Below are 15,932 nucleotides of genomic sequence, written 5' to 3'. Positions count from 1 at the left end.
ACATTTCAAATATTTGTTGGGGATAGAGAGATGGCTCAGTGGTTGAGAATACTGGCTGTTCTTCTAGAAGACCCAGGTTTGATTTCTAGTATCCACAGCCTGACTCACTACTGTAACACTAGCATCAAAGTGTTCAGTGTCTTCTTCTGGTCTCTGCCTGCTACCAGGCAAAACACCCACATACACACAGGTAAATAAAATAAAAAATAAAATTAAAACCATCTGTTGAAGGAATAAATTTAAACATGGAAAGACCATATATTTATACATATATTTATGTAAAGGAGAAGTCTTTCGGATATATGAATATTTAAGTTTTTTTGTGTAATTATGGAATTTAGACTCTCAGCACATAGTGTACTTATGAAGATAACCTCCAAGAAAATCCTTCCTTGAAGGTATTACTTGCTATTTAGATGCTTATGCAGTTAAACTCCTATTATTTAGGGCAAAGATAACACTTACATTTCTTTAACAGAAGCTGTTATAAAATTCCATAAGATAATCATGCCATTTAAGGTTCCACATGCTATCAAATTATATCCCTCTGTTTGAAACAAATCAATGCAGTTGACCTCAACATCGACAGCAGGATTCTAAAAACAAAGGACACAGATGTAGACTGGTGAGAATGCAAAGTCAGCCTAATTAAAATGTTATACATGCACAGCGTAATTGTAATCAACTTAAAACAGTGTCATAGTATGTTCAAAGTCATTGAGCAAGAAATTTATTACCACCCCCTCACTGCCTTTAGCATTAGAAAATTTAGCTTGAGTAATTCACTGAAACAACAAAAACATTCTCTTTAATTCTGGCCCCTTTTGATTTAGCTTTGACTTATTCTGCTTTACCAACCATTAGACTATTTCTATTTTTTTAAATCTTCCTTTCAGTCTTCTTCGAAAAAAAAAAAAAACAGTGCACATTAGCTATTCCCACTGACATGCTAGCCTTTCATTTGGCTAGTCCACCTATCCAGTTTCTAATGCACAGAACTTTATAGAAGTTTTTTTCTATGTATTGTTACATGTGCTTCTTTGCAGTTATCCTGCCTCAGATATTTGTTGAGCATCTTAGGTTCTTAGAATACAAAATTAAAGATGGTGTCTGTGATCTGAGATATGTATGAGAATTTAAAGTACCTAGATGATGTGTTAATTTCTGAGCAATCTCAAAATACTGTGTTGGGGACACGTGTAAGACTTGTGTAGCAAACACTTTATCCATGTAGTCATTTTTCCAGCCCCACTTCTGTACTTCACTAATTTATCATCTGATTTAAAGTGATCATTTTTCAATTCCTTGTCACTTGTGCAATTACTTGACAAGTACCTTGGTGCCAACTCACTGTGCACTCACCTTTCTGCGGTTATTGACTATATACAATGTTTCAGATACAGTGAATATGTATGTCCAAACCTAGTTCCAATGATAAATAGAGTTGGAAGAGGTAGGCTCGACTCCATCTCTGAAGTGTTAAGAATTGTATGTATTAATTTCAAAGCCCTTTAATCTAACAATAAAACCTTTTTATTGAAACTACCAATGCAATTCAAGTCGGTGCTATGGCGACATTTGCTTCAATATGAGATAAACAATATCTTTTCTATATTAAAGTGATCTGATAGACCATTTTCAAATTCTGTAAGACAAGCCCTGTCATTTTCTTGTGAGTTACATTACAGTTATATCACTGGTCCTTCTATAACCTGCAGTCCTCTCGAAGGCTTTGGTATCTGACCATTTTATCCCTGAAAAGGCTGAGAAGCTGGGGTACTTCAAGCTAATATTAGAGTATATTAATAAAGTTAATGAGGACACATTTGGAACAATCAAAAGGCCTAAATGTTTTGAAGAACAAGCATCAAAGAAGCCAACAGCAAACAAATGATATCTTCCTTATTTCTCTGTCCTAACTCTCAACCAAACACCTTGGTACTTCATCCTCAGATATATGTGCCTGCAAGCATGTTACAGAAATAACTTTCTGAAGACAATTTCTATCAACGTGTCTCTTTTAATATGTATAGATACTTCTGAAATATTTGGAAAGGTCTCTGAGCCCTAGTGGTTATGCATGTTTTAGTGGTCACATACATTTCAAGCATCCTGAAACAAGTCTGTGGTAGTAAAGACATGTATCATGACATGGTCATATCTCAGAAACATTGTGCTAAATGAGGGCAACAACATACACATATACAATAGGAGCCACTGTCGTAACACGTGGACAACAAATTTATGCTGAAGAGAACCAGGTAAGTATTGACATGGTGGGTGCCTGAGGTGATGGTCATAGTCTCTGTCTTGACAGAGATTTGGGTTGTACAAAGTTCTTATCAAGTTCATTGAATACTACAATTGTATCTTGCTAATTCTCCTTTCCAATCCTCAATAATTCCACTAAAAACAACTCTGTAAAGCAGCAGTGGACTCCAGTTACTGATTCATATACTGAAGCATTCAAGGCAGCATCTATTTACAGCTTCTACTTCTTCTGAAATATACTCTGAAATACATTTTTTAAGTAAGGTGAACTTGAGGATGGGTAGAGGGCAGATACACAAATAGATCCATAATAAAGTAAACATTGCAAAATAGTAGTTACATTTAAGGGGAGACATTTATATGTGTTTATAATTTTTTCAAATATTTTATAATAAACTATTGATGAAGAGAATACCAGGCTTGTCTCAAACTCCTGACCCTGATGTTTCAGCTTGAATGCCAGGATTACAAACCGCCATTCAGAGACTGACTGCACTGAGACCCCTGAAATCCCTCATTAGCTACCAGCCCACCAGGATCAGGAGAGATCTCCCCTTGCTAGTTACCAACTGACCAGGATTGGGAGGGACATTTATTTTCCTGTGTTTTGGGAAATGAGGGTGCCTCCTCCTTTCAGGTTGCTTACAATTTTGGAATTTAGAGAATATCCTGAAAGAAAAAAGTCTGACAATGTCCGCTCCTTGTTTGTATTTTAGAACAACAAGGTAACGGTAACAGGTACATTCATGATTAACCAAATGGTGCTTCCCAAGCAAGGTGAGAAGCAAAGATCCAAACCTATGAAAAGAAAAGATGCAGTTTGGTGAGCTGACTTTGAAAAACCTAGTTAAAGTTTATGAGAGATGGGCATGGTGGACTGTGCCTGTGATTGAGCTCTAGGTAGATCAAGGGAGGAAGACCAGTTTGAGATGCACAATTAAACACTTTCTCAAAACAACAGATGAAAGCCCAAGCAAAACAAACACACACACACACACACACACACACACACACACACACACATCAATCCAAAAAACAACCAAAAAGGTCTATAATGATACATTAACTGGGCAGAAAAAGTGAATCCTTCTAATAAGATTTACACATACATGTTCCTAATACATGGGAAAAGTTCAATGTAAAAAGGGAATGATAACAGGTTGTATAAAAAAATAGAGTACACAACAAACGCCCCTTGAATGAACAGAGGATGTAACAAATGCTCTTTGAATGAACAGGGGATATAACAAATGTTCAATGAATAAGCAGAGGATATAACAAGTACCTCATGAATGAACAGAGGATAGAGCAAATACCCCATGAATAAACAGCAAAGTAAACTCACAGTTTACCAAAAATGTCACTAAAATATGCCAAATTAAGTGTTTTTCCATATAAATTGTTTTTTAATGCTTGATAAGACTGTGGGGGAATATGCACTCTCTTATGTAGTAGTGAAAATGCAAAATTATACAATTGCCATGTAGGAGATTTGTCAATATATAGGAAAACTTCACAGGATTTGTTTTCCTCTACCAGTTTCATAATTTCTTATTTTATATTCAAACTTTTGATCTGTATTTCATTTGATTTTTTTGCAAGGTGAGAGATGTGGATCTAATTTCATTCTTCTTCATGTAGCTATTAAGTTTCCCAGCACAATTTGTTGAACAGGCTGGCTTTTCCCCCAATATGTGTTTTTGGCACCTTTGTAAAAAAATTGGGTAAGTATAGCTGCATAGATCTCTGGGTCCTACGACCATTGGTCTACATGTTTCATGCTAGTTCCATTCCCTTCTTGATACTATGGCTTTGTAGTGTTGTAGAATATTATTTTAAAATGTGTTACATTTGTGTATGCTGTGGAACATTTGTTTAATGATACAAAGATGTGTTGCATTCTTTTATGTTGCATTTGTTTAACTCTGTGAAGCTGTGTTACTTTGCCTGTCTAAAACACCTGAGGGATTAATGAAGAGCTGAATGGCCAATAGCAAGGCAGTAGAAAGGATAGCTGGGGCTGCCAGGCAGAGAGAATACATAGAAAGAGAAATCTGGGAGAAAGGGAGAAAGAGCAAGGAACAAGAGAGGAATGAGGAAGACTTCAGGGGCCAGCCTCCCAGCCACCCAGCCAGACATGGAGTAAGAAGTGAAAAAAACGGTATACAGGAATAGAGAAAGATAAAAGATCTGAGGCCAAAGATAGACAGGATACTTTAAAGTTAAGAAAAGCTGGTAAGAAACAAGCCAAGCTAAGGCCAGGCATTCATACATAAGAATATGTCTCTGTGTATATTTATTTGGGAGCTGGGTGGTAGGCCCCCCAAAGAGCAAAAAAACCCAAAAGCAAACAACAACATTGTAGTATAATTTGAGATCAAGTGTGTGATGCTTCCAGCATTGCTCTTTCTGCTTAGCATTGTTTCGGCTGTTTGGGAATCCATGGTGGTTTGAAAGAAAATGTCCCCCAACGGGAGTGGCACTGTTAGGAGGTGTGGCCTTGTTGGAGTAGGTGTGGTCTCACTGGAGGAATTGAGGAACTGTGGAGGCAGGCTTTGAGGTGTCATATATGCTCAAGGCTCACCCAGTATCTCAGACCACTTCCTGTTGCCTGTATATCAAGATGTAGGACTCTCAGCTCCTTCTCCACAGCATCATGTCTGCCTGCATGCCAGTGTATTACACCCTGATGATAATGGACTAAACCTCTGAAAATATGAGCCACCCTAATCAAATATTTTTCCTTTATAAGAGGTGCTGTGTTCATGGTGCCTCTTCACAACAATAGAAACCCTAATTAAAACAGGAGGATCTTTTGTGCTTTCATGTGAATTTTAGGAACATTTTCATATTTTTATAAAATTCTGTGAATAATGTACTTGGATTTTGATGGAGATTATATTGAATATGCATTGCTTTTAGTTTTATATGTATTTTTACAGTATGGATTTTGCCAGTCCATAAACATGGGAAATCTTTCTGTCTAGGTTTATCAATTTGCTTCAATGTTTTAAAGTTTTTGTTGTAGATACCTTTCACTTCCTTGGTCATTTCTGGGTATTTAAAAAATACTTTTAGTAATTCTTTGATAATTCCATATAATATGTCTCTGAGTACTTTTTTAAAATCTACTGTGAATTGGAATATTTCTCTGATTTCTTTGTCAACAAATTGATTATCACTATGTAGAAGGCTTTATGTTGATATTGTATCCTGCTGCTTTGCTGAAAGTGTTCCCTAGGCCAGAGATTTCTGGTAATATCTTCCATGTCATCTGCAAATGGAAGGTATTTTACTTCCATTTCAATTTGTATTTATTTTCTTTCCTTTTTTTGCCTTATTTTCATTGAAGTAAATAATGTAGAAATGACCAATTATTAGATACTGATTTATTCATTTTTTAGTGATTTGTGGGGGTCCCTGGAAGCTCTATAACAAACAGGGAAATGAACTCAGTGAGACAAGAAGGAATGAGTGAGGAAGAAGCATGATTTAGCCAATGTTGGGTTGAAAACTTCTGGAGCCTAACACCAGGTGGTTTTCTGATGTAATACAATCCCTGGTTCACAAGGAGGCATAATTACATCAAAACTCAACTCAAAGTCCATGTAACCATGAAGATGGTTTCTATAGTGTAAGGACCTAGGATCTGATGTGGTCCCTGACAGAGATAGCGTACAGGTCAGCAGGCTATAAAGTACATGTGACATCTCCCCTAAAGATGGGTTCTATTGACTAAGAAACAAAGCTAAAAAATAAAGGTCTAGGGATAGGGAGTCTTGGATAAACATTCTGGGGAGTTGGGGTAAGGTCTGGCTCTACAGATAGGAAAGGTCACCATGTCATTAACAACATCCACTCCCAGCCTTCTGGGTGGAAAACAGGTATTCAATTCCTCTGTTGAAGAGACAACCCTGGGTGATGAATATGCCCAGTTTCTCCATTGCTTATCTGTGAGTACGTGTGTCTTCTACAGAGATTTACTTAAAGCTCTGTGTGTACTGCCTAATTGCCAAGTATGACTTCACTTGCTACCTGAAACAGAATGATCTGGAGAAATAGTTGGAACAATGGGGGTTTGCCCTTAAGAATCTGCTGACTGCCATGTAGCTTCTTTAAAATCTGCTTTCTTGCCTTTCCCACCTATGGTTTTAGAGGATAAAGTGAGAATAGAAACTGGGCCCAGGATCAAAGCCTTGCAGGAGCTACACTGGCTTTGGCTCTCTTCTACACTCATTGGTGTAGACTGCTTATTCCAGAGATATTCCCACAACACTCCAAGACTTCAAGGACTTTTTTTTAAAATAATGTTGGTATGAGAGTAGGCATTTTTTTTTTTTTTTGCCTCACTCCTGATTTTAGAGAAATGGTTTTTAGGCTTTCTCCACTTAACATAGTGTTCATTATGAAATATATTACATCTATTACTCGTTTTATTCAGGGCTTTTATCATGAAGCGTTTGTTGGACTTTTCAAAGGCCTTTTCTGTGTCTATTGGTGTGAATCATTTTATTTCTATCCTAAGTTTATTTATGTGTTGTTTTACATGTGCGTACTAACTTGTGTATTGAATCAGCCTTGTATCCCTGCTGTGAAGCCAGCTTGGTCATGGTGTATAACTGTCTCCATCTGTTCTTCAATGTGATTTACAAGAATCTTTGCAACTACATTTGTCAGGGAATTGGACAAAGGTTTTCTGTTTCTGTGATCTGATGTTGGTATCAGGGTGATGCTGGCTTCATAGAATAAGTTCTGACTTGTTCCTTTCCTATCAATTTTGTGGAAGGATTTGTATATTAATATTAGCTTGTGCTTAAAGGTTTAATAAAATTCAGCAGTAAATCCACCTAGTCCTGGGCTTTTCTAATCTCGCTGCCAATTATGGATCTGTGTAGGTCATCTTGATTTAATTTTGGTAGGTCACATGTCTAGTATTTACTCATTAAAAAAAAAGATCTTCCAGCTTTTTTTGAAATACATGTTTTAAAAACATTCCCTAATGAACCTCTGAGTTTTTTGAGGTCTGTTATCATATCCCCTGTTCAGTTCTAATTTTATTAATTTAGCTCTTCTCTCACTTTCTTTTGGATAATCTAGTTAGAAGTTTGTGTATCTTTATCTTTTCAAAGAACCAACTTTTTATTCGTTTAGTTTAAAAATGCCTGGAGATGGTAGGTGGCTGTACAACAATTTAAATAGTTAAGGCCTCCAAATGCACACTGAAAACTGGTTGAGGTGATAGATTGTATTGTGTGTGTGTGTGTGTGTGTGTGTGTGTGTGTGTTATCAATTTTAGAAAAGGAAAAATTGAAGATTTCTATATGAAGCTCATAATTATTTTCAGGATATATTATTAAATGAGATAAATGAAGAGTCATAAATATGTATAGCATTCTGTTCTTTCCTTAAGAAAGAATGGGAGAGAACAAAGTATGACTATTTATTACAATCTTAAAAAATAACACCACAGACATAAACTGGCAACTTAGAAACAAAAATTTAACTATTCAGGTCTGTAACAGAACAAAGTAGTAGGGAAAGAAAAAAAATAGGATAGGCTTTTTTTGTGTGTGTGTGTCTCAGAATAGAAATAGTTGTGTAGATTTTATTTTATAACTGTTGCATGTTTTGCATAATGAAAAAACAATAAAAAACCAGTAAATCAGGGCCAGTAATATGCCTCAGGTGATCAATGACCTGAGTTTAATTCCTGGGACCTACATGGTGGAAGGAAAGTCGTGACTACCGAAAGTTGTTCTCTGACCTCCACAGCTGCCCACACACAGATATATACACATACACCAATAAATAATCATTTAATAAATGATAAACTAAAAGTGCAACAAGTACATCTAACTGGGTGCAGACTTGGTAGCACAGGAATTTTCTCAAGTACTTTCCAAGCACCTAGTTTGATGGTACATTCCAAGTCACATGTACCCTGAGCCCAAAAAGCACAGTAAAGGAAGGAAAATCTTAACCGTGTCATCAACCGTCTTGCTGATGGTTTTATTATTATCCTGCAACTATACTATACAAGAACATAATAAAAGATAGTCTAGATATCGAATAGGTGTATTAAATAAAGATCAGCTAAAACATGTAAGAATTTGTCAGAAAAAGAGTTATCAAATAAAACAAAAGTAGCAAAAGCCAGTTATTCTAAACTTTGAATTGGAAATATCCGTGTTAGGAGTGATATATTGTCTGATAAAACTTTCCTAGTCATATCCATTGAAAATGCTATTATTTAGCCCAATGAAATTGTCTAAAAATATATATGCAATATATGTTTATGTAATATATTTAATATGTGTACACATATATCATGGAAGTAAAAGATATGAAGAGGAGGAAACCAATAGAAAGGAAAAGGGGAAAAAGCAGTGGGGAGTGGATATGTTCAAATATGTGGTGTACTTAAATAAATAAAATTCTCATTATAAAATCTATTATTTTATATAAAGAATAGATATCAATTATCTTTAAAAAATTTTAAGAGTGTCTCCCTCTGTATGCTATTTTGGCCTGGAATTCATGGCAGTCATGAGGCTTCAGCCTCTTGACTGCGGTGATCATAGGTGTGAACCTACGTGCTGTATAAAAATTGTTTAAAAATAAAATTTATGAAGCAATGTGGCTGGAAAAAGGAAACGAGCTAAATTTGTGTGCATTTCACCATTTTTAACTCCCAGATCACAGCAAGTGTGGAAGATCTTACACGACATCAGTAGAGTACAACAGACAGACTCCAGAGTAGGACATGATAATGTCCAGTTTCTTAAGTACACAGATTCATAGGGAGGAAAAGAAATTTATACTTTAAAAGCTATTTAATATATCTGTCAATCAAATGGATCCTGTATGGCCCTGGCTGAAACAAAGTTCAAGAAGTTTTGAGGAAAATGGGAACTCTGGCTTGAAGACTAAATGCATTATAATAATATAATATGATATGATATGATATGATATGATATGATATGATATGATATGATATAATATAATAAAATAAATACAATACAATACAATACAGTATAATAGTATAGTATATAAAAATTTTGTAATCTTATATTAGATATCTCTAAATGTTTCATGTTAAACATGTCTATAAAACAATGTTATTGCTATTTTAAAAATAATTAATGTCTAGAAATATATACTGAAATAGTTAAGGCTGAAAAGACATTATGATGTTAAAGATCCATTTTAATATCCATAGATGGTGAGTGTATGAAGAATGAAGAAACCTTGCTATAAACAAAACAGATTTAATGCCTAGAAGTTAACTGTGCTATTTTTTGTGGTTTTGTATATGTTTTTAATTCTCAATGACAAAGGGTAAAAAGTTAAAAATTAAAGAATTCAACTTTTAAGGCCACTCCACAGGAGAAAACCCATGTATGATTGGAGAGTTCAAGGGCCCTGGGGGTTGAACCTCTAGCTATTATTGTGCTAAATAGTGATAGCATCAAACTGCCCTCTAAATTCACATCTTCTTACATGCAGATTGGTGCAGCCCTCAGACCTCATCGGCAAAGTTTCTTTGTGCAGTGGATAGCATGTGGCGGTATTTTATTTGTGCTCTAACAAGTAAAGCTTGCCTTTAGATCAGAGGACAAAGCCAGCCACTATATTAAATATAGAAGTCAGGCAGTGGTAGCACACGCCTTTAATCCTAGCACTCGGGAGGCAGAGATCCATTCGGATCTCTGTGAGTTCAAGGCCACACTGGGAACAGAGCCAGGCATGGTGGCACATGCCTTTAATCACAGCACTAGGAAGGAAGGAAGATGGCAGGGCACAGAAAGGTATATAAGGCATGAATAAACAGGAACTTACTCTCTTGAGGCTGAGGATTTCATAGAGGTAAGAATGTGGCTGGCTTGTTCAGTTTCTCTGATCTTTCAACTTTCATCCCAATATCTGGATCTGGATTTTCTATTAATAAGACCGTTTCGCAATTTGTGTTACAGTGGCACTTAGTCAACTAATAGTCAGCAACTAGTCAAACTGCAGAGAGTAAGTGACTATGGAGTGCCCAGCCATCTATCTCAGAGCCCCTTTCCAAAGCTCGGGAACCATTGTGGGAAAGGAGGCAGAAAGATTATAAGGGCCAAAGATGAGGGAGGGCAGGAGTGGAAGTGTCCTCTGGACATGACAGTACCACTGCACTCATGGACTCAGGGTAGCTGGTGTTGCCCACACAAGATCAACTCAGTCTCCAATCTGAGTGGGAGAGGGATTGAGTGCTTTACAAGCCCCCCCATTAAGGATTAATGGACAGTTGACAGATTCTCAGGAAGGGGGGAAATCAATTTTCTTTAAGGGTGTGGTTCCTAGTATGTCAACCATGCTTCAGCAGATGGCCCCATAGCCAAAGGTACATGAACAACACAGATTGGGAGTCTATGAGTTATTAAATTAAAAAAAAAAGACATAAAGTTAAGGGATAGGAAGGTAGGAGTGGATCCAGAAGGAGTTAAGAAGAGGAGTTGGGGTGAATATGATCAAAATACATTGTATGGAACTGTCAGTGAAAGTATTTTGTAAAAAGAAATAGAACATACATTAGTTTGTTGAACAACGCTTTTCTGGACGATTAACTCAACATCTGGGAAAGGAATGGCCATCACCCTCTCCTTTGTTGACATTTTCAGGTGTACAATATGGCTCCCATACTGTAGGTAAGGCATGGCATCAGGTAGCTCCCATATCACCGCAAGGAAGAGATCATCCTCTTTTCCCTTGTGCAGAAGAAATTTAGTAAGTGAAAAAAAAATGTTCAATGAATCATTTCCTTTGAGCTGTTCTTAAATGAAGCAAACGCAGACTAGTACCCCATCATCCTACATCATCAACTCTCAAGCATTGCCTTTTCACTCAAAACATAATTTTATTTGCTTCTCGTTCCTTATTGTAACCAGAAACCTGAATCTGCTATTAGTCATGGAAGTCTTATTATCTCTACAGGTATATGCCTTAAGCCACCTCTATATCTGTTGGTTAGCTTTATGTCAAATTGACACAAGCTGGAGTCCTTTTAGAAGAGGAAACTTCATTGAGAAAATGCCCCTACCAGATTGACCTGTAGGCATGCCTGCAGGGCATTTTCTTTACTGATGATTGATGTGGGGAAGACCCAACACACCGTGAGTGGTGCCACCCCTGGGCTGGTGGTCTTGGGTGCTAAAAGAAATCAGGCTGAGCAAGCCATGAGGAGCAAGGCAGTCAGCAGCGCTTTCCCATGGCCACAGCATCAGTTCATGCTTTGAGTTCCTGTCTTTACTTCCTTCAATGATGGACTACAGACAGTTAAAATAGAATAAATCCTTTCTTCCTCAAGTTGATTCTTTTCCAAGTGTTTTATCGAGGCAATAGAAAGCCTTACCAAGACAATATGATGTTGCCTTTCTCCTTTCATCCATTTATTTCTTCTATTTTCATGTGTATGTTGTGCTTGTACGAGTGCACACTTGTGTCTATGTGTGTATGAGCATGTAGAAGCCCAAGTTTAATGTCAGGAATCATCTTTGATTGTTCTCCCACTTTGTTTACTGAGACAGCATCCCTCAATCACATTCACACATGAATGTGAGATGAGAGGAGTGCACCTTACATTTTTATTTTCTTTTGTATTATGATCTTTTATCCTACATGGCTGTTTTCTAAATTGTTATTGTTAGTGATATTGTTCATTTTTTACTTTTGTATGAGCATAACAGCCCGAAATTTTAAGGCTGGTCCTTCTGCTAACAGACTAGGGATCCTTCTAGAATAAAACGTGGCTGTGGTGGAGCAGAGACGGCTGCTGGGGGAGTGAAGACAGTGTCTGCATATCTAGTTCTAGTGTGATCTAAGTTGGGTGTGGGTGGGAGGTTCCTATTTTCTTTGGCCTTTTTCTTCAACTGGTGGATAGATAAAAGCTCTGCCATCATTTAATGGATTCTAGGTGCGGCTCTGATGCTTCCATTTTTCTTCTCTCTCTCTCTCTCTCTCTCTCTCTCTCTCTCTCTCTCTCTCTCTCTCTTTCTGTGTGTGTGTATGGGAATTCTTTGGTCAGCATTTATTGGGTCAAGAAGACTTTTGGTGACCTATCAGTGAGATTTGGGGTTCCAACAAAGCAAGAATTCAAAACTGTTGTTTGGCCTGGGCTTGGATCCTGTGGCCTCTCATGATATAAGTCTCCAAGATGAGATTCCAGTTAGCTGTGAGAAATCCTGAGGCTGAAGGAAGCAGTAGACTTAGTGGTCCTCTTCCAGTCTCCCCTTTCACTGGAATTCTGATCTGCTTTGCGTAGTATGTTGCCAGTTCTTCAATGTGAAATAGGAGGTGTTAAAAGTCTCCAAATACCCCTCATATATTTACTACTGTCTGCCTTACAAGAATTTTCTTAATAGTTTAGTCTTTCAACCTTTAATGAACATCTACTACAGGCAGGACAAGAATGCAGATACAAAATGAAGTGTTCAGTTCTTACCAAGCTTAGGCTAATGTTCTGCACAGGGGACCAGAATAATTGAAGTGGAAGTGGCTAGGGCAGAACTCAAGACATTTTTGATATATAGTGTTCCCATATATCCCAGTCAGACCTTGAACTTCTGACCTTCTGCTTCCACATCCCAAGTGCAAGGATTACATGTGTGTGCCACCACACCCAGTTCATGTGATGCTAGAGATCAAACCTAGAGCTTCATGCATGCTTAAGGCAAGCACTCTACCAACCTAGCTGCATCCCAAGCCCAGAATCAGGGTTCATTTTGCAGCCCTTCAAATACAGTGAGCATCTATGATTACTGACATTCCGATGATTGATTACAGCAACTTCCAGAAGGTGAGTGACATTGTGTTTTATGCGGGCTGCCAAGGCTTTCCTCTACAGCCACATTTTGAAGTATGCAGACAACAAGGGAAGAATCTATCGGCTGGGGAAGATGCTCCTTCCTTTCTCTCAGCTAAAAAGATTAGTCATCCCAGTCGATGTTTGTACTTCATCACTGAAATCCTATTCAGGACTTATTTTCCGGTCCTAGCTTCCAGAGGAGAACAACAAAGGCAATGTTAGTCCTTGAGGTCTAGCTGACTGGGTGAGGGCCACACAGGCAGGATAAATGATGTTGGCTTCTTTTTAAATTTGAAGAAGGCATTAGTATTCCTAGGTGGTAAAAGATTCACAGGGAAAATAAATTAGCCTATCTCCAACCTCCTCAAACAACCCTGAGCAGATTGCACCATTAACCTTAAAATAAACAAGTCATTTTGGTGAGGAATGGAAAAAGTGACTTGAGCATCTTTGAATGCTTTAAAGGCCATAACGGACAAAATCTGCTGGGGAGCCTTCTGGAGGAGCAGAGAATTATTGCCGAGGCAGGGAGTGGGCAATGTTAGCAGTGGAAGATGTATGTCAGTCCAACCTTTCTGACACCCATTTTAAGGGATCCTGAATGATGCTAAAGCAAGAATGTGATGGGTGGGATGCTGGGCCTGAGCAGCTGAGCTTTCTGCCATTTGCTTGGACTTGAGCAAAGTTGTTTATGAGCATCACAGGAAAGTTGGTGGCTAAGCACTATTCTCAACTGACTGCCAAAAGGATTTGAGCAGAGCTGGAGATGTAGTTCAGTTGGTAGATTACTTGCTTAATATGATTAGAGCCCTACACTCAACTCCCAGTATCACATAAATTGAGCAAGCGGGTGTGGTGATGTGTATGCACTAGGGAGGTGGAGGCAGGAGAATCAAGAGTTTAATGTCAGTCTGGGCTACATGAAACAATCATATGAGAGAGAGGTGGAGGTAGACAGAGACACAGAGAGGCAGAGAGATATAGAGACTGAGATGGAAACAGAGCAAGAGCGGGACACAGACAGAGGCAGAGAAACGAGGGTCACCACTGGATTTCTCTCAAGGAGACCATCTGCAGAATAAGTGTGGAAGTGAGATTCAAACCTGGATCAGCTTGACAGTCCCATTGCGCTCCAAGGCAAGGACAAGATGCTGGTGCTTCACCTGGGCCTTGAGGAAAAACAGGCGCAGCAGCCCATGTTCGTCCTCTACCCAGTCTTTCCCTTCAATCAGCATTTTCATCTCCTGCCCACTGCCAAAGTCCCAGATCTTAGCCGTTCCTGAGAGCATGGAGAAAAGGCTTTGTAGGTAAGAGGGCATGCAGACAGCCTGGCTCTTAGCTCAGGGGACACTGGCAGCTGAGTTTCCCCCCATAGCCCTACGTGATTGATTTGCCACAGGCTCATCAAAGAAGTGAGCAGCACAGGGTGGATGTCTGCTTTGGTTTGGATAAATGTTCCCCCAAGGCCTGAGTGTTGAAGGTTTGGTTTCCATCTTGACACTATTTATGGAACCTTTAGGAGGTGGGGCCTAGCAGTCACTTAATCTTTATGCCTGAAAACTCATGTCCACTCATTCCATCAACTAGCTTGTGAGGAAGTATTTATTTAAAAATCTACCCCAGAATTAATATATTCTAGGTAATGAATGTGGTTGGTCATACTCTCTGTCCTAGAGCAAGCATATCTTTTGTAAACATTCAAAATAAGGTGAGGTGGGAAAGTGGGCCAGTGTGTAGCTCTCTACTCAGATCCCCGCTTCTCCCATAAACCCAACATCCCGTCTCCACGTCTCAGTCCTCAACACCAGTACTGCTAGACACGCAATGATTTGACTGCATGCCCCTCTACCAGGCTACCACCATCATTATTTGCTCATTACCAACACCAGACATTAATTATACCCTGGATACCCTGCCTGCAGTGGCAAGAACCACCCAGTATATGTTGTACAGTGGTAAGAGCTATGTGAGTCCAGAAGAATCAGCCCAACCCTTTGCTGCTTACTACATATGGTGAACTAGCTGGGGGCAATGCTGGAAAGCTCACTCTGGTGCTGAGGATGAAGGAGAGCTGGTGGGCTGACCAACCCACAAATCACCCTGAGATTGGCCCATCCAACCAGAACTGAGTTGGCCCCTCCCATCATCCACCCCATCTATGATCTGCTGGAGCACATGAAGGGGCCCATCCTGCAGACCCAAAGTTACAGGACCTCCATGGCACAGGACAGCAACAGGATGTGCAAAAGGAGCCCCCGTGAGGGCCCAGTATTGATGATGTAGCAAAAACCAGAGACCTCAAACCAGAACAACCACTCAATGCAATGAACACTTGTAAGTAACACTATATGGACTAAAAGGACTAGTAACTTTTATGTGGATGTGATGAGTGCCTGTGGCATGGTGAGGCTGCGTTCCTCTGCACTGCTCCTTAGGGAGGAACACTGTGTCTCTGTGCATTGTGTGCCAATGCATTCCCTCACCTTAATCCTGCACTCATGATTGCATTCCTGCTGGTTATCCTCTGTTCACATTTTAACATATCTGACTTTCACATTGGGTGCCCACTTATCCCATCAACTGGTTTGTGAGGAAGTATTTAGTTATCAAATATACCCCCAGAATGAATAGATTCTGCATAGTGCATACAGTTGGTCACTCCGTCTAGAGCAAGGAGATCTTTGGTAGGTGTTCAGAACAAGATGTGGTGGGAAGGTGAGGCAGTGTGCAGCTTTCTAGTTCCCACAAGTGCTCCACAGAGGAAGATATATGAAACACAGTCACATCCAAGCCCCAAAGTCCCCCAAGTTTGATGTACCAT

At 38.9% G+C, this 15,932-nt stretch overlaps 1 protein-coding gene across 2 annotated transcripts in view; it reads right to left on the bottom strand.

Moving 5' to 3' along the window:
• The window catches only part of Wdr64 (WD repeat domain 64), a 104,447-nt gene that overhangs the window by 31,789 nt on the left and 56,726 nt on the right, over positions 1 to 15,932 (bottom strand). For both annotated transcript variants that reach the window (XR_013043415.1, XM_042258656.2), the window contains exons 14-16: positions 14,215 to 14,390; positions 10,839 to 11,015; positions 466 to 596 (exon numbers count right to left, since the gene is read on the bottom strand). Coding sequence is in view for 1 of the 2 variants with exons in the window: in XM_042258656.2 (XP_042114590.2) it covers positions 466 to 596; positions 10,839 to 11,015; positions 14,215 to 14,390 (484 nt within the window). In the remaining variant the exon portion in view is untranslated. The remainder of the gene's footprint in view (positions 1 to 465; positions 597 to 10,838; positions 11,016 to 14,214; positions 14,391 to 15,932) is intronic.

This window comes from Peromyscus maniculatus, chromosome 11 (assembly GCF_049852395.1).
Source record: "Peromyscus maniculatus bairdii isolate BWxNUB_F1_BW_parent chromosome 11, HU_Pman_BW_mat_3.1, whole genome shotgun sequence".
Classification (NCBI taxonomy): Eukaryota; Metazoa; Chordata; class Mammalia; order Rodentia; family Cricetidae; genus Peromyscus; species Peromyscus maniculatus.
Note: the sequence above shows the minus strand (reverse complement) of the source record. Positions and strands in the feature narration are given on the sequence as shown.